The sequence below is a fragment of the Hemitrygon akajei genome, chromosome 18, assembly GCF_048418815.1.
Source record: "Hemitrygon akajei chromosome 18, sHemAka1.3, whole genome shotgun sequence".
NCBI lineage: Eukaryota > Metazoa > Chordata > Chondrichthyes > Myliobatiformes > Dasyatidae > Hemitrygon > Hemitrygon akajei.
The window spans coordinates 35,164,479-35,184,229 of NC_133141.1; the positions used below are offsets into that span (position 1 = coordinate 35,164,479).

General features: G+C 44.8%; 1 protein-coding gene across 6 annotated transcripts in view; it reads left to right on the top strand.

Moving 5' to 3' along the window:
* The window catches only part of cdk4 (cyclin dependent kinase 4), an 83,352-nt gene that overhangs the window by 42,147 nt on the left and 21,454 nt on the right, over window positions 1-19,751 (top strand). For 5 of the 6 annotated variants that reach the window (XM_073071368.1, XM_073071369.1, XM_073071367.1 and 2 more), the window contains 6 exons: window positions 901-1,036; window positions 5,648-5,815; window positions 9,256-9,365; window positions 10,774-10,824; window positions 15,227-15,362; window positions 16,203-19,455. In XM_073071368.1, the coding sequence (XP_072927469.1) occupies window positions 901-1,036; window positions 5,648-5,815; window positions 9,256-9,365; window positions 10,774-10,824; window positions 15,227-15,362; window positions 16,203-16,292 (691 nt within the window). In that variant the 3' untranslated portion in view covers window positions 16,293-19,455. Of the gene's footprint in view, window positions 1-900; window positions 1,037-5,647; window positions 5,816-9,255; window positions 9,366-10,773; window positions 10,825-15,226; window positions 15,363-16,202; window positions 19,456-19,751 lie in introns of those variants that run through there. The other variant, XM_073071373.1, reaches the window with a different exon arrangement.

Below are 19,751 nucleotides of genomic sequence, written 5' to 3' on the forward strand. Positions count from 1 at the left end.
TTTGCTGCTTGTGTACGCTAGTTTGGTGGGGGAATGTGGGGGATCCTGTTGGGGAGAGAGTGCTGCACAGGGGTTTTTTCTCCATTTGAAATCATTTTCTTTTAAGTGTTTCCTGCTCTGAGCTTGCAGCACCTTCACCATGCGGGACAAAACCAGTTCAACGCCATCTTTCTGAGTAGCCAGGGTGGGTGGTGAATGCTGTCCTTGCTAGTGGCAACATTTCACGGTTTGCATTGTCACCTGCCAGTGACTCAGCCGGCATCACGGTCACTTGATTCGGTCTCCACTCTGTCACAAACATTCCCTTTGTACATGCCATATTCCCCACCCCCTCTCTGCAACTTAATTTTGAACTTTTCCCAGTTCTTTGACCTGAAACACTACAGCAAAGGTCCTTCAGCCCATGATAATGTGCCGACCTCTTAACCTACTCTGTCAACCTATCCCTTCCCCCATTTCTCTCCATTTTTCTATCATCCGTGTGCCTACCTAAGAGTCTTTTAAGTGTCCCCAATGTATCTGCCTCTACCACCACCCCCTCACAGTACGTTCCATGCACTCACAGCTCACTGCATAAGAGTCCCCTTTCCCTCTCCCCCACCCCCCCATACTTTCCTCTTTATTACCTTAAAATTATTCCCTGTCGTATTAACCATTTAATTCCTGGGGTGAAAGGCTTTTGCTGCCCACTCTATCTATGCCTCTTGTACACCTGTCATCCTCCTTCACTCCAAAGAGAAAGCCCGAGCTCACTCAACCTATCCTCTTACCCAGCCAGCATCCTGGTAAATCTTTGCCAGCAAGGATATGGTGGGCCGAAGGGCATGCTTTTGTATGATGTGACTCGGTGACCCTGGGTTTTGTGCAGTCACGGTGATCCACCTGTGTGCATTGCTGCAGGTTGTTCGATGTGTGTGCCACCATGAGAGCAGATCGAGAAACCAAGGTCACCCTGGTGTTTGAGCATGTTGACCAGGATTTGAAAACCTACTTGGGAAAGGCCCCGGCACCTGGACTGCCACCGGAGACGATAAAGGTAATGGACAGGGTGATTGCTGGGGTCGCTCTCATTGTTCTGCTGCTGCTTGCTAATTCTTCAGTGGAAAGGAGGGTGATGTTTGTGATCCGCAGCTTTAACCCACCCTCCCTCAGTAAATTCCTCTGCTTTTTTTTTGATTGGGGTGGGGATTCCATTGACAGTGAAACCAGCAGTTGAGGTGCTTGCATGTGCCTTACGTGTTCAGGCTTTGGGCTGGACTCCTGCTGGACAGGACTGGCTTGCTGTGGAGCACAGTGAAGACTATCTATCTAATGTCCTGTTGGAGCAAGCTCCCTGCAGTGGCACACTGTTAACAGGTCAGTGTTGAGGGAGCACCACAATATTCTTGTAATTTCTTGGGATGATGCCTTAATCTGGGTGTAACATGAGTGACATGGGCTCATTGGGCCAGAAGAGATTGTTACTATGCTGTATCTCTTTTTTAAAAAAAACATTGTCTCCATTTGGTGTAAAAGGTCCTCTGAGCTTTTCCCATTGAATTGGGTCCAATAGTCATAGAACACCACAACACAGAATGGGACCTTTGGCCCATCTAGTCCATGCTGACCCATTAGTCAGACTAATCCCATTGATGTGCACCCGGACCATAGTCCTCTGTGTCCGTCCCTCCCATCCATGTATCTATCCAAATTTCTTTTAAATGTTGAAATCAAAGCTGCATCCACTGGCAGCTCGTTCCACACTCTCACCACCCTCTGAGGGAAAACGTTCTCCCCTCATGTTCTCCTTAAATATTCCACATCTCACCATTCACCTGTGACCTCTAGTCTCACTCAACCTCAGTGGAAAAAGTCTGATTGCATTTGCCCTATCTACACCCCTCATAATTTTGTATACCTCATTCAAATCTCCACTTAATCTTCTAAATTCTAGGGAATAAAGCCCTAACCTATTCGACGTTTATAACTCAGGTCAAGTCCCGGCAACATCCTTGTAAATTTTCTTGGCACTCCTTTAATCTTAATAACATATTTAATGTGGGTAGGCGATCAAAACAGCAGGCAGTACTCCAAATTGGGCCTCACCAGCATCTTAACTTCAACTTGATATCTCAACTCCTGTACTCAATACATTGATTGATGAAGGCCAACGTGCCAAAAACTTTCTTACACCTCTATGTACCTGTGACACCACTTTTAATGAATTATGGACCTGTACTTCCAGATCCCTTTGTTCTACTGTATTCCTCAGTGCTCTACCATTCACTGCAAGTCCTACCTTGGTTTATCCTCCCAAAGTGCAACACCTCACACTTGTCTGCATTAAAGTCCATTTTTCCAGCTGGTCCAGTTCCCTCTGCAAACTCTGATAGCCTTCCTCACTGTCCACCGCACCCCTAATCTTGGTGTCATCTGCAGATTTGCTGATCCAGTTCACCACATTATCACTCCATTAGTCATAGGCCTCCCATTAGAGAGGCAACCATCCACTACCGCTCTCTGGCTCCTTCAGCTTGTCTGCTCTTCTTTTGGTCCTCCTGATTTCCTCCTTGTGTTCTCTTGCATTTCTTGTACTCCTCGGGTACCTCATTCATTCCTGCCTGCGTATACCTGCTTTTCTTAACCTGGGCTTCAATGTCTCTTGAAAACCAAGGTTCCATAAATCTGTTGTCCTTGCCTTTTATTGTTGATGATCATACTAACTCTGTACTCTCAAAATTTCCCTTTTGAAGGCCTCCCACTTACCAAGTAAACCTTTGCCAGAAAACAAACTGTCCCAATTCATACATGCCAGATCAAAATTGGTCTTTCTCCAATTTAGAATCTCAACCAGAAGACCAGACCTATCCTTTCCCACTATTATATTGCATCTAGTGACCATGATGCGATCAGTTTTAAAGTGTTCCCCTACACAAACATCTGTCACCTGCCCTGTCTCATTCCCTAATAGATCCAGTATCACACTCTGTAGTTGGGACTTCTATGCACTGAATAAGGAAACTTCCCTTAACAAATTTCTCAAACTCTTTCCTATCCAGTTTTTATACTATAGGCGTCCCAGTCAATATGTGGAAAGTTTAAAATCACCTATCGCAACCTTGTGTGTTTCCACTCTTCTAAATCTTGTGGACTGTTGGGTGGTTTATAATATAAGTCCATTAACGTTTCTTATTCCTCAGTCTACCTGTAAAGCCTCACTAGATGACCTGACTGAACACTGCCGTGACATTTTCCCTGACTAGTAACACCACCTCTCCTCCTTTAATCACTCTGTCATGTCTAAAGCAACGGAACTCCAGAACATGGAGCTGCCAGTCCTGACCCTCCTGCAACCAAGTCTCACTAATGGTAATAATGTCTTAATTCCATGTGCTGATCCATGCCCGGAGCTCATCCGCCTTTCCTAGAATACTTCTTGCATTGAAATATACACAGCTGAGAACATTAGTCTCACCATGCTCAACTTTTTGATTCCTGACTTTATATGTAGGCTTAACACCATCTGTCTCCACAACCACTCCACTGTCTGTTTTGGTGCTGTGGTTCCCATTCCCCTGCAACTCTTAGTTTAAACTGCAACCCCACCCCTTCACCCATGCCCCGTGTGCAGCACCAGAACTTCCTGCTAGGATATTAGCCCCCCTGCAGTTTAGGTACAAACCGTCCCTTCTGTACAGGTCCCACCTACCCTGGAAAAGAACCCAATGATCCAAAAATCTGAAGCCCTCCCTCTGCACCATCTCCTTCACCACATGTTAAACTGTATGATCTTCCCATTTCTGGCCTCACTAGCAAATGGCACAGGTAGGAATCCTGAGATTGCAATCCCTGGAGGTCCTGTCCTTAACTTTGCACCTAACTCCCTGAACACCACTTTGTCATTGAACTCACTTCCTACCCATGTCATTGGTACTGACATAAGCAACCTCTGGCTGCTCCCTCTCCCACATAAAGAGACTTGATCCGGGATGTCCCTGATCGAGGCAACGAGGCATTTGGGAATCTCCTTTTGGGCAGATCCTCCTTTCTGTTCCACTAACTGGTGAAACCCCTATCACTACAGCTTGCCTCTTCTCACCCCTTTCCTTTTGAGCCACAGAGCCAGACTGAGTGCCAAAGACCTGCTCGTTATGGCTTCTCCCTGGAAGGTCATCCCTCTCCCAACAGTCTCCAAAGCGATGTACTTATTATTGAGCACAGAACTACTCTGGACTGACTGGCTATTCCCTTTTCCAGACAATCACCCAGCTACCTGCCTCCTGCAACTTGAGGGTGACTACCTCCCTGTAGTTCCTGTCATCTCCTCATTTCCCCCATATGAGCTGATGGTCATCGAACTGCAGCTTCAGTTTCTTAACACGGTCTTTAAGGAGCTGCAGCTCAATGCACTTCATGCAGATACAGTTATCAAGGGATTTGGAGGTCTCCAAAAGTTCCCACATCTTACAAGGAACCTACCAGTAACTCGACCCATTCTCACCCTGCAGAACAAAAGGCTTGCTGAAAACTTCTTAGAGCCTGCACCTGTGCTTGCCCAAGCCTGTTGTGCCAAAGCCAGACCACTCTAACACTGCCTCACTCGAACAATGGCTGCTCCACTTACACCTTTTTTCTTTTTATAGGCTCAAACAATGAGTCTCTCCCAGCGAGACTTGCAGTTTTCAAATGGCACCTGCCCTGCAAGGTGTTGCTCTCTCACTGGCTACTTCAAACAGTAGGGATAACGGGAACAAAGGATAATGATATTTATTCTTAATTGTGGAATCTTGCTGTATGCAAGTTGACACAGTGCAACCATATCTGCACTTCAGAACCCTTTCAGTGACTGTGGACACTTGCTACAAAATTGTGAATCTAGACCGTAGAACAATACAGTACAGTTCAGGCTCTTCGGCCCACAATGTTGTGCTGACCTTCTAACCTACTCCAAGATTAATCTAACCCATCCCTCCATCCCTCCATTTTTCTATCATCCGTGTGCCTATCTAAAAATCTCTTAAATATCCCTAATAGATCTGCGCTTACCACCACCCCTGGCAGTGCACTCTGTGGGGTGGAGAAAACTGCCTCTGATATCACCCCCCCCCCCACATATTTTCCTCCAATCACCTTAAAATTATGCCCCCTCATATTAGCCATTTCCTCCCTGGGGAAAAAGGCTTTGGCTGTTCACTCTATCTATGCCTCTTGTACACCTCTATGAAGTCACCTCTCATCCTCCTTCACTCTAAAGAGCAGCATCATAGCTCACTCAACCTTTCTTAATGAGACATGCTCTCTAACCTAGGCACCATCCAGGACAAGCCCTCTTCTCATTGCTACCATCAAGGAGGAGATACAGGAACCTGAAGGCATACTTATTATTTAAAATAAGATCAGCTTCTTTCCCCCTCATCAGATTTCTGAACAGATGGTGAACATGACCTCACTATTTTGTTCTTTACTTGCACTAATTTATTTTTTATGTATTATAACATGTAGTAATTTGTATTGCACCATACTGCTGCTGCTGCAAAACAACAAATTTCACAATGTTTATAAGTGATGATAAACCTGATTCTGAATGTGAGGGGATTGAGGAGGGCTTGGTGATGGGGAGAGGTAGGAGATCACCAGTGACTGAAGTCTCTTGTAATTGTTTGGACAGGATCTAATGAAGCAGTTGCTGAATGGCCTGGCATTCCTGCATTCTCACAATGTGGTGCACCGGGATCTGAAGCCAGAGAACATCCTAGTGACCAGCCGGGGCCAAGTGAAGCTGGCGGACTTCGGCTTGGCTCGCATCTACAGGTTCCAAATGGCTCTGACTCCGGTGGTAAGCAAGAATCCCCAGGCACTTGCCGAGCTTGGTTGAGGGGTTTGCTCAGGGAAAGTATAAAATTATTACAGTTTGAGCATCCCTTATCTGAAATGCCAAAAACCTCCCCAAATCGGATTTTTTTGGAGTGCTGACATGATGTCACAAATGGAAAATTCCACAATGCGCTGGAAAAGTTCCCACAAGTACAGCACCTATAAAAAGTATTCAACCCCCTTGGAAGTTTTCATGTTTTATTGTTTTACAACATTGAATCACAGTAAATTTAATTTGGCTCTTTTTTTTGACATTGATCAACAGAAAAGGACTCTTCCGTATCAAAGTGAAAACGGATCTCTACAAAGTGATTAAAATTAATTACAAAATTGTATAAGTATTCCCCTTTAAAATAACACACCAAATCATCACTGATGCAGCCAATTGGTTTAAGAAGTCACATAATTAGTTAAATGGAGATCACCTGTGTGCGGTCAAGGTATTTTAATTGATTGTGGTAAAAATACTCCTGTATCTGGAAGGTCCAACTGCTGGTGAGTCAGTATCCTGGCAAAAACCACACCATAAAGACAAAAGAACACTCCAAGCAGCTCTGCGAAAAGTTTATTGAAAAGCACAAGTCAGGAGTTGGATACAAGAAAATTTCCAGGTCACTGAATATCACTTGGAGTATAGTTAAGTCTAGAAGTGGAAAGAATAGGGCACAGCTGTAAATCTGCAGGGAGCAGGCTGTCCTCAAAAACTGAGTGACTGTGCAAGAAGGGGACTAGTTAGGGAGGCCACCAAGAGACCATGCAGAACAGTTGCATCAGTACATATGTGTGATGAACAAGTGCAAGACGAAGACTGCTTACCAGTAGCGCACAAACTCAGAGTTGTGAATGGTGGTGTTGCCAAACAGCCACTCACTATCCACTTGGGCGGCCGAGGTAGTGAGAGCTTACCTTTCTAATTGTTCAATGTACACAATATTGTTTCATGCACTAAATTAGTAAAAATATTGTATAAAACTATCTTCAAGGTATATGTACAGGATGTACAAAGTTTGTATACACGTAAAGCAAACAGATTTTGTGTTTAGACTTGTGACCCATCCCAAGCTATCTCGTTACATAGATGCAAATATTCCAAAATCCAAAAAAGTCTGAAACACTTCTGGCCCCAACCATTTTGGATAAGGGGTGCTCAAGTTGTATTTTAGTTTAAGTGCTTAAAGGTTAATATTTTAGTTTTAATGTTACAAGGTTAATGGCAGGCTTCTTAACAGCTTAGAGGAACGGGGATCTTGGGGTCCACGTCCATAGGCCACTCAAAGTTGCCACACAGATTGATAAGGTTGCTAAGAAGGCCTATGGTGTATTGCCCTTTGCCCTTCATTAGTTGGGGAATTGAATTCAAGAACTGAGGTAACATTGTAGCTCTATACAACCCTGATTAGGCCACTCTTGAAATATTGTGTTCAGTTTTGGTCGCCTCATTACAGGAAGGATGTGGAAGCTTTAGAGCAGGGGTGTCAAACTCATTTTAGGTCACGGGCCGGATTGAGCAAAATGCAGCTTCATGCGGGCCGGATCAGTCGGACGCGTGCGAACGCAGCTTTCGTTGCCTCCGTTTTTTCAGCCTGCTCTCATGTGTCTCAGTCTCTGCTATAACTACAAAGTGTTTCACTTTACAAATTCCGTTTCTTATGAAGAAGACTGCCGAGTAAACACTAAAAACCCTGAAAACCTGGTACCTGAATAAACTCAGCATTAGCCATATCATACGCCATAGGCGCTTCGATTACTGTGGCCAGCTTTAATAGTAATTAGATATTATCTCGCGGGCCGCATTTGGCCCGCGGGCCTTGAGTTTGACATATATGCTTTAGCGGGTGCAGACGAGATTTATCAGAATGCTGCCTGGATTAGAGGGCATGTCTTATGAGTAAAGTTGAATGAGCTTGGGCTTTTCTGTTTGGAGTGTAGGAGGATGAGACAGAAATTGACAGCCTTGAAAGAGATGTATAAAAGGCATTGATAGAGTGGACAGGCAGTGCCTTTTACTCAGGAGAGAAATGGTCAATACGTGGGGGCATAATTTTAATGTAATTGGAAGAAAGTCTAGAGGGGAATGTCAGAGGTAAGTTCTTTACAGAGAGTGGTGGGTGCATGGAACACCCTGCCAGGGTGGTGATAGAGGCAGATGCATTGGGGACATTTAAGAAACTCTTAGATAAGCACATAGATGACAGAAAAATGGAGGGCTATGCAGGAGGGCAGGGTTAGATTGATCTTAGAGTAAGTTAAGCAATTGACATATAGTGGGCAGAAGGGCTTGTACTCTGCTATTATGTTCTCTGTTATGTTTATGCTATTTTTTCATCTTCCAATATTTTGTGTATTTATTTCCACTCTGCAAAATGTTTAAAACGTCAGTTCTGCTTTTAGCTTTCCGATCAGTGACCCATGAGAAATCGTCAATATTGATTGGCTGCTCAGACTTGATTACGTCCTAACTGCTGAAGGGCGGGGAATCCCCCAGAATAGACACTCACACCATAGAGATTATTAGATCAATGGCAAATGCATTGCTTGTGAATTGATTACATAATTAGAGTTTCCTATTATAGATTGACTTGCGCACTGTTGATTGATTATCTGATGTAGAATTTCATCAATTTAAACAGCATGGAAGTGGGCCCAGTTCATCCGTGCTGACAGAGGGGGCCAGTTCCATTTTCTGTATTAGACCCTTCTAAACTTTTCCTATCCGTGTACCTATCCAGATTTATTAAAAAAAATAATTGGTTGTAATTGTATCTGCTTCCACCACCACCACTCGCAGTTAGACCTGTTCCTTGGGTCCCCTTCTCATCTTAAAAAAATGCCCTCTAATTTTAGACTCCTCTAACCTGGGAAAAGGGCTGTGACTATCGACATGGTCTATACCCCTCATAATTCTATAAATCTCTTATCAAGTTACCCTTCAGTCTCCTTGCTCCCAGCCTATCCAATCTCCCCTAATAACTTGAGCCTTGCAGTCCAGGCAACAACCTTGTGACTCTTTCCTGCATCCTCTCTAACTTAATCACACCCTTATAGCATTATATGACAAATAAGCCTGGCCATGTTGGTCTTGAGCAGTCCCATTGGCTCTTGGCCTTCTGAGAAGATTGGGGAAAGGCGTTCTCTTCTACCAAAGTTCCAAAGCAGTCCAACACTTTGCTTTCCATAAACAGAAGAGATTTTGCAGACGCTGGAAATCTTTAGCAATGCGTGTGTGCGCACAACACTGGAGGAACTCAGCAAGTCTGGCAATAACTGTATGGGAATAAACAGTTGATGGTTGAAGGGGTCTCAACCCCTCTGTAGATGCTGCCTGAACTGCTGATAGCCTCCAGCACCCTGGGTGTTACTCAACACTTTGCTTTGCCCTCATTTTGTGTTTGACCTAACCAGGTGGTGACATTGTGGTACCGTGCACCCGAAGTACTGCTTCAATCAACATATGCCACCCCTGTTGACTTGTGGAGCACAGGCTGCGTCTTTGCTGAGATGATTTGCAGAAGGTCAGTGTGGGAGTGCAGCTTAAAATTGCTTTTGAAAAGGGAGGAGCCAGAGCTTCCTGGGGACACTGTAAACTGTTTTGAAGGATGTGGTGGATTAGTTTGTGACTGTTTCTTATTTGATAGGGCAAGTGTAGGTTGTAGCTTGGGATTGCCCTTGCCTCTGAGGCAGATGGTCTGTGAGCTCTGAGTCTCACTGTAGAGACTCGAGCAGAAAATTCCAGGCTGACTCTCCAAATGCAGAACAGCATTTGCCCATCTTCCCAAATAGTTAAAACCATATTTGTCACATGTACTTTGAAACATCAAGGATGTGCTGGGGGCAGCCCATATGTGTCACTATGCTTCCAGTGCCAACATAGCATGCCCATAACCTATTGGCATAACCTTAACCTTTGGACTGTGGGAGGAAACTGGAGCATCAGAGAGAAACCCACACAGTCATGGGGAGTATGTCCAAACTCCTTACAGACAGTGATGGGAATTGAATTCTGATAGCTGGCGCTGTGAAGTGTTGCACTAACCGCTACGCTATTGTGCAGAATTGTTCAGTTTATGCAGTCACAGACCAGGCATTCATTGAAGTTTGTGAGAATGTTACTCTTCCCTCGAAGGCCTGTAAGAAGCAGCAGCTTCTCAATCCTCCTGGAAATTTTTATATATTTCTTTTTTCCAATGGAATTCTGAAATCGTTGAGTGTGTGTCTTCAGGCTCCTGTACCTCCCCCTCGATGGTAGTAATGAGAAGAGGGGATGTCCTGGGTGGTGAGGGTCCTTAATAATGGATGCCACCTTCTTGAGGCCTAGTTGTTTGAACGTATCCTTGATGGTGAGGGGCCTGATGTCCACAATATCTGCAGGGGGAAAAGAGACCTGATGCAGGGTCTTGGCCTGATAATTTGATAATTCCTCTCTCTCTCTTCCCCCGCCCCCCCGCCTCAAGAAGATGCTGCCCAACCCACTGAGCTCCTCCAGCAGGTTGTTCCTTCCTCATTTGTGATGACTGCCATTAGGCTTGTGGGTGATGTGGGCCACCATTGAAGCTGGTTGAGCTTGATCTTGCATTGGCCTGGGAGAGAAGTGCTGACATCAGTTTGGCTGTTTCATCGTTAGCTTTGGAGGGTTTTGCAGGGATATCGTTGGTGGAACCTCTCCTGTACTAACCCCGTGGGAGCAGCTTCACCATATGAAGCGCAGCGGCTTGTCACTGCTTTCTCGTGGTGTTGGGAATGGATAGTGAATATTAATGATGTTATCTGTGAACTGAAAAGTGGGAAGCAGGGAGGTGGAGCGATGAGGTAGTTGGGTGGGGGACGGGCTCTTATCTCTTGGTGGTGGTGTATGTTGAGCCAATGGGCTTTCAGTATCCATTTGCGTGTAAGTGATTTGTTCTCTGTTTTTCTTATTTGCAGGCCCTTGTTTTGTGGGAAATCAGAAGTTGATCAATTAGGAAAAATTTTTGAGTAAGTGCAATTGATATATTCCAGCAGGGCTCAGGGCCAGGCTGAATGGGAGGCTAGTGAGTTAATTCTTTTTTTAACTGAAGTATGTTTATTGCAACTCCTACGTTATTACAATACTACAACAAAACACTAGAGGCAATAACAGTGCCAACAAAAATTAAATTAAAATGTTCCCATCTCTGTCAGGAATGGCGTTTATTCCCAGTGGTGCCATATAACAATTACAGCACAGAAACAGGCCATCTTGGCCCTTCTAGTCCGTGCCGAATGGTCCCGGAACACCTACATTGTACCCATGGATATTGCATGTTCGCTCTCCCTGGCACAGACACCCCCTCCCCCAGAAGATCGTTAAGCAGTCCTCCCGGGCAGAACCTCTGCTCTGCTTCCAGGACCATTTTCGCTAGCCCTAGGAGCAAGTTTACTGGGCATCCTCCTCCCTCCTTACTGGATGACTGCATAGAAATAGGGTGGGGCTAAAGTGCAGCCAGAAGGCGAGGAGCAGCCCCTGCAGATAGGCGAATCGGGGCTGCAGCCTCGTACACTCCAGCCCTCAGAAGTGACAGGCAGCTGGGGGATCCATGTATAAAATGATGAATTTGTAACAGGGCACTGCTCTGTTCAGCAATCTCTACCAGGTCCCCGATGGACATGGAAAGGACATCCTAGAAAAGGGACTTCCACCAGGGACTCCCATCACTCTCAACTGCCACGGTGTTAGAACATAGAGCAGTACAGCACAGCCCCTTGGCCCACAGTGTTGTGCCAAACCAATTAAGTTAGTAATCAAATGGCTAAATTTGTTAGCCCATCTACTTACACAATGTCCTTATTCTTCCATTTCTTTCACAGTTGTGTGCCAGTCTAAATGTCTTTAATAAGGGAGAGGAGGTGTTGGAGTTGTTAAAATACATTAGGACTGATAAGTCCCCGGGGCCTGACGGAATATTCCCCAGGCTGCTCCATGAGGCAAGGGAAGAAATTGCTGAGCCTCTGGCTAGGATCTTTATGTCCTCGTTGTCCACAGGAATGGTACCGGAAGATTGGAGGGAGGCGAATGTTGTCCCCTTGTTCAAAAAAGGTAGTAGGGATAGTCTGGGTAATTATAGATCAGTGAGTCTTATGTCTGTGGTGGGAAAGCTGTTGGAAAAGATTCTTAGAGATAGGATCTGTGGGCATTTAGAGAATCATGGTCTGATCAGGGACAGTCAGCATGGCTTTGTGAAGGGCAAATCGTGCCTAACAAGCCTGATAGAGTTCTTTTGAGGAGGTGACCAGGCATATAGATGAGGGTAGTGCAGTGGATGTGATCTACATGGATTTTTCCACATGGTAGGCTTATTCAGAAAGTCAGAAGGCATGGGATCCAGGGAAGTTTGGCCAGGTGGATTCAGAATTGACTTGTTTGCAAAAGGCAGAGGGTCATGGTGGAGGGACTACATTCAGATTGGAGGGTTGTGACTAGTGGTGTCGCAGAAGGATCTGTTCTGGGACCTCTACTTTTTGTGATTTTTATTAACGACCTGGATGTGGGGGTAGAAGGGCGGGTTGGCAAGTTTGCACACGACACAAAGGTTGGTGGTGTTGTAGATAGTGTAGAGGATTGTCGAAGATTGCAGAGAGACATTGATAGGATGCAGAAGTGGGCTGAGAAGTGGCAGATGGAGTTCAACCCGGAGAAGTGTGAGGTGGTACACTTTGGAAGGACAAACTCCAAGGCAGAGTACAAAGTAAATGGCAGGATACTTGGTAGTGTGGAGGAGCAGAGGGATCTGGGGGTACATGTCCACAGATCCCTGAAAGTTGCCTCACAGGTAGATAGGGTAATTAAGAAAGCTTATGGGGTATTAGCTTTCATAAGTCAAGGGATAGAATTTAAGAGTCACAATGTAATGATGCAGCTGTATAAAACTCTAGTTAGGCCACACTTGGAGTACTGTGTCCAGTTCTGGTCACCTCAGTATAGGAAGGATGTGGAAGCATTGGAAAGGGTACAGAGGAGATTTACCAGGATGCTGCCTGGTTTAGAGAGTATGGATTATGATCAGAGATTAAGGGAGCTAGGGCTTTACTCTTTGGAAAGAAGGAGGATGAGAGGAGACATGATAGAGGTGTATAAGATATTAAGAGGAATAGACAGAGTGGACAGCCAGTGCCTCTTCCCCAGGGCACCACTGCTCAGTACAAGAGGACATGGCTTTAAGGTAAGGGGAGGGAAGTTCAAGGGGGATATTAGAGGAAGGTTTTTCACTCAGAGAGTGGTTGGTACGTGGAATGCACTGCCTGAGTCAGTGGTGGAGGCAGATACACTAGTGAAGTTTAAGAGACTACTAGACAGGTATATGGAGGAATTTAAGGTGGGGGGGGTTATATGGGAGGCAGGTTTGAGGGTCGGCACAACATTGTGGGCCGAAGGGCCTGTAATGTGCTGTACTATTTTATGTTCTATGTTCTCTAACATTTCTGCCTCTACCACCATCCAAGGCAGTGCATGCCAGGCACCCACAACTGTGTGGGAGGGGACAGAAACTTGCAGGGGGCAGGGCGAGAGGAGGATCTCCACCTGGACCTGGCCAAGATGGCCATTCAAGGGTCTTGGCGACGGAAGGTGGAGGGCGCTGCCTGGGCTGACTGCCTGCTCCTTTTCCGAGTATACATCCGTGTCCGGTTGTCATTGGAGAGGGAGCATGTGGTTGCGATGGGCACATTGGGGGATTTCTGTGAGCACTGGTTCCCCCGTGGTATAGGCTTTTATAGACGGTACTAACCATATAGTAATTTGAGTGTAGCTACTGTCTTGTAAATATTGTCTGTGTCTATGTGTTGTAAATAAACTTTTATACTTTTGATTTTAAAAATAGGGGGAAAATTTGTCCCTCACATCTCCTTTGAAATTGCTCCCTCTCACCTTAAATGCATGCCCTCTGGTATTAGGCATTTCAACCCTTGGGGAAAAAGATATTGTCTATCTGTCCCTCTCATAATCTTATAAACCTCTATCAGATCTCCCCTCAGTCTCTGCCATTCCGGAGAAAACGGCCCGAGTTTGTCCAAGCTCTCCTTGAAGCTCTTGCCCTCCAGGCAGCATCCTGGTGAACCTCTTCTGCTCTCTCTCCAAAGCCTTGACATGCTTCCTACAACGGGGTGACCAGAACTGTGTGCAATACCCCAGATGCGGCCTAAATAGAGTTTTATGAAGCTGCAACATAACTTTCTGAGTTTAGAACTCATTGCCTCGACTAATGAAGACAACCATGCCATAAGCCCTCTTAACCACCCTATCAATCTGTTTAACCACTTTAATTGAGCTATGAACTTGGACCCAAGGTCCCTCTGCTCATCATCACTGTTAAGGATCTTGCATTTAACGGTCTCTTTACATTTGGCTTACCAAGGTACAACACTTTACATTTGTCTGGGTTAAACTCCATCTGCCATTTCTCTGCCTATATCTGCAATTGATCTATATCCCACTGTATTCTTCGCCAGTCACCTACACTATCCACAACACCACCAAACTTTGTATCATCTGCAAACTTGCTAACCCACCCACCTACATTTTCATTCAGGTCATTTATATACGTCACAAACAGCAGAGGTCCCAGTACAGATCCCTGTAGAACACCACTAATCACAGACCTCCAGTTCGAATAATTCTCTTCAACCGCTACCCTCTGTATTCGATGTGCAAGCCAGTTCTGAATCCAAATGACCAATTCAGCATGGAACCAATGCATCTTAATCTTCCGGATAAGCTTCACATGAGGGACTTTGTCAAATGCCTTACTAAAATCCATGTAGACTACATCCACAGGTCAACCTTCATCGATCTCTCTCTCTCGTCACCTTGCTAAAAAAACTCAATTAAGTTAGTAAAATCCAACTAGGGCAACTTGGAGAGGAAATGAGAGATCCAGGTTATATCGAGCACAGCACTACCTCTGGCCTAAAGGAAGGGTTGAGATGTCTAACTGGCTTGGAGTTTACGACATTTTGGTGATTAGCAATTTTGCCCAATTACAGTTCACTAAACATCTTGCTGATGAAGGGTGTCTGACCATTGAAATCTGTGAAAACTGGCCTGTTGCTTTGCGTCACTGTACAAATATCTTGCAACTAAAACTTCAAATTGTTCCTGGTTTTAGCAAGGTGATAATCTAGTGTATTGGTCAGTATTCATCTCTCAAACAACTTTCTGACGATCTGGACATTGCTCCATCGCTGTCTGGAGCTTACTGCGCGCATATTGGCTGCTGTATATTTTTTTTGCATTGCAATAGTGGCAGTGTTTCAGAAATGGCTCCCTGGCTGTGAAACACTTTGGGACGTCATGAATGGAGTGTAAGTCATGCTATGGAAATTAGTCATTTTTTTTCTTTATTGGAAACTTCTCTGCTTTCAGCATGACAGGGCTCCCAGCAGAGGAGGACTGGCCGGATGACGTGACCCTGCCGCGAAGTGCCTTCACCAACCGGCCTCCACAGTCGGTCAAGAACTTTATACCCGAAATCGATGACTTGGGGGCAAGTCTGCTGCTGGTGAGAAGCACACTAGGAAATGGCCAGTTTAAAATGGAATGCCAGGATCTGAAGTGTGGGCACCCAAGTGATTTTTATTCTGGCTTAATATCTTAAGAAGGGCACTGTGGGAGGTGTGATATCCTTAATGGATATGATGCCTGTGAACTTAGTTGGGTGCAGGGGCTGCCCATGGCTACTTTAGAAGCCACATGAGCAGTTAACGGTGCATCTCTTTTGTCCCCCACATGGCACTACTTGGCTTCTGCACACAATTCTTCCTGGCAGGGATTCACTGGAACCCTGCCATCCAGTGAGCTGAATGGTAATGCAATTTTGGGTACAGTTCTGAGGCCTTTGTATGCCGGTCAACTGTACTCTCGCTGCTCCCAACCCCTTTAAACCTGCCTAGAAAGTTTAGCACTTTGAGGTTGTGCTTCTGTTACCGAGGGAAGCCGAGTTCAAATATTGTAGTTGAGAAGCTTTGAAGAAGTTTTTAACTGTTTGAAGCCAGTGGCTCTATTAAAAGAAACTGAAGCTGGTTGGTGTATTGTGCCAGGCTCGTATTTAGCCCTCCAGGGCTATCACTCCCAAATAGTTCATCCTGTCATTAAGACACTGCTGTTTCTGGGAGCTGGCTGCGCGCAAATCTGCTGTCACTTTTCCCGCATTTGTAACTTCAGGCTGAAACGTGCTTTAAGACATCCTGCAAGGCGCTATAGAAATGCAAGTCGGCCTTGCTGCTTGTAGCCAGAGAGCATCTGGATTATTTTGTGAAAATAAAAATGAGCTGTGTTTGATTGGCGGCTGCAATGACCACGTGAGGGTGCACCTGACATATTACTTTATTCTCTGTTCCAGGAACTGCTGACATTCAGCCCGATGAAAAGAATCTCTGCCTTCAAGGCCCTGCAACATCCTTATTTCCTAGGTCAAAGCCTTAAGGTTTAAGCAAACCAATTGTGCCCCATAGAAAGGAAACTGTAAAGAGCTTTGTCTGCTTGTCCACACTTGGGTGTCACAGCAGTTTACTGCTGGAGGGGGATTGGGGATGGGGTGGGTTTGGGTATAGGGGGGTGGGGGAGGATGGGTGGGTGGAAGGGGAGAAGGAAATTGAGCTTTAACCATTTGAGGATTTCCCTAGTTTCTGTTCTGCTGTTGATTTGTGAAGCTGGTTTCTTTGCCCAAAGCCACCAGGTGGCAGTGTGACACCGGTCTGGGGAGCTTGAAATTTGTCAGCTTTGCACCTGGCATTGTTCTCTTGCATTTGTCTACATGCCAGTCTTTTGGTGCTGTTCACACTGTGCATGAAGGCTGGGAATTTAGTGCTTCTCTTTCTCCCCCCCCCCCCCCCCCCAAAAAAAAAACACAAACTCCTTGAAGTTAACCCATACATTCCCACCTTGAATCAACTTTGGCCCTTTAATTGGGATGCTGAACCCTCTCCAGGAAGGTATATGGGTGCTGTAACAGTGTGACCCTGTGCTGCTGTAACCTGGCTTGGAACTGAGGGGAAAATGAAGGGAGGAGGAAAAGAAAGTAACTTTTTTCCTCTCTCCAAACAGCTAGCTGTTGCTGTATTTGAGTGTATTGAACTTTCTAAAGGAACCAAAGCCCATTTTCCTGATTAACATCGGCAGATTATTTTGCCTGGTGGCTTGTTTTTCAGGCTAAGATCCAGCTCCTTAGAATAATGTCTGGGTATCCTTGTTTGGCCTGGCAGCATCCATAATTTAGGGGATTAGGAGTGCAGGGAGGATAGGTTTGAGCCCTGTATGTAATCCAAACCTAATCTGGGGGGGGAGGGGAAAAGGAGGGATGACGACTTCAAGCTACAACCCAGTTGGCTTGGACGGTAAACACCAGTGTTACTAGCACCTTCCACATTCTGTGAAGAGAAATGTAAATTTGGTCAGTATTTATCTCTCCTTGAACACATTGCAGATTACTGGGTCACTATCACAGTCCTTCTGGGATCTTGCTGTCCTCAAATTGAACGGTGCTATAGGAATGGCAAGTTGGCTTTCCAAGTACCAGTTCCCTGGCAAAAATAAATGGTGGAGTCTGTCTGCTGCCAGGGACCAACTGCCTTGCATGTTGTGAAGTTGTTGGTTATTCCTCTGCCACTTTCAAACCTCAGACTTCCTAATCATACCCACCTAGAATTTCAGATTTTTCTTGAATGGCCTCTAATTGTCTTTTGTCTCTGACAAAGAAATCCTCAAAATTCCACCTTCGCACCAGTTCTAGGATGGGTCAATATAGCTGATGGTCTTTGGACTTCCCTGGATTAAACTTGTGAATGCTGTTAAACTTCACTACCAAGCGCCTCACCTTGTGTTAGTCTGGTGCAATTTGAATCTGGCAGAGGGAAATCAGCCATTTGGGCTGTGACACCCCTCTCCAAATGTCAGTTATCCTGTTACAAGAGGAGGCTGCTGTTCAGCCCCTCAAGCTTGTCGTGCTTTACAATTAGATCAGAATTGATCTGTACCTTGATTCCATTTATTGTGATTCTTACAAACTGTTTACATTCCAAAGTGTATTGACCAGTGGGTATTGTTGTATGGTCAGTGTTGTAATGGCCAGTTAATCAAGTTAGTGACTGTAAGGGATAAATTATAATTGGATATTTAGGATTAAATAGCACAATAGGAGCAATACTGCAAATTCTCAGTAGGCCAGCCAATATCTGTGGTGAGAGAAACAATGTTTAGAGCTGATGCTATAGTGTTTTGTTTCTATCTGCCAAACTTGAAAAGAGGGACTTGCTTTTAGTAGCTATGTGGAGGGAGGAAGTTGCACATCACCACCCCTCTGGTGAATGCTTTGTGGTTTGAAATTTAGTTATTCCTCTTTGAGGCTAGCAATAGCTCACAGATGGGCCACTGAGGTATTCCTATTGTTAGTGGATCCTTGTATCCTCACCTTCAGGAGTGGCAGAATGATGATACACTTTATGACTTGGAAGTGGATTGGTATCATGACAGCCATGCATAATAGAAAGCCACAAGTATTTTAAACCTTTAGTCAGTATTCATTGTATGTTGTCGTCTTCTTGGGCCCTTAGCTCCCAGTGGAGCATAGGCCAGCAATGACCTCCTGTCTCCATCCTATTTAGAGTCAACTTTGAGGTTGAATCAGGAGTTTTCTAATTTCAGCCTCAGTATTCTCCATGTGTTCTTTGGATGTCTCTCTTCTTCTCTTCCCCCCCCCTCCCCCCCTGGGGATTCAACATTAAAAGCTGCCTGGACATGATATTGGTTAACTTCATTTCTGTACCTATGTATTCCTGGTTGGTTACTTTGGATCCTTCCCAGGCACTGGTTGATGAAAACCTACGGTTTTTGTAGTGTCATCTTTGTTGTTCTTGCATGGTTCTCACATTCTAGGTATCCACAGTAGATATGGACTTTGACAAGAGTTGTAAGCTGTGTAGGATCCTGTTCTTTCAAAATTCAGTGGTATGGTTGGAGCTCAATGTTTCTGTAATCCATTGTATCCATAGTACAGGGGATTGGCCAGTACAGGTTGAAACAGCATTTCTGGTAGCCTTAAGTTTGTCATTCATGTGATCCAATTCTGTATATGTTTCCAATAGCCTTTTGGTTAACAAATCCTTAATTTCATTGGGATGACTTGAGGTTTACAAAAACAGGTTCCAGATTTCTATCACTGTGTGTGCAGAATTTCCTGATTTTGTTCTTGAGTTTGGGTCATGGGTGGCCCAGGAGTCCTGTTGTACTACGTGTTTGTGCTGGGTGGTACATTAAGTGGTTATTGCATACTGAAGGTCATGGGAATGAGAGAGAAAAACAATTGAGGGAACAGGATTGCTGAGAGCATGGCTTAAGATGTCCCCTAAATCCCAATGGAAATAGTTTTATTTAAATCAAACCTATTACATAAAACTATGATCATACCCTTCTGCTGAATTAAACCACGGAATGGTAGAAATCTGGATCTGTACTGCAAACACTGGATCTTTCCTCTTTCTCTCCTCTCCCAAAATAACACATTTGTCACCCACCCTGCCCCCCAAAGGGTTTTCACTGATTAATTCTACAAAGTACTGACAAATGTTTGAATTAGTAAAGCATTTATTACAGGAAAAGGTGTCTTTACTTATTTTGCATTAAATTGTTATTTTCTGCATTTTTGAAATCCAAATCATGTTTACACAATATCCAGCCAACCTTTATGGAGCAAGCAATGGTCATGGACACTCAGATTCAGACAATGCTAGAAATCTTCAATAGGCCTAATTTAGCAACAAATGAATGGTTTAGTATCTCCTACATCAAGTGTTATTTCATTCCCTTGCACAGGAAAACATCGATGCCCTGGGCTGTGGAAAGCTGTGGCCAACTTGCTACTTGTTTAGTAGTAATTCTTAGGTTTGATCAAGTA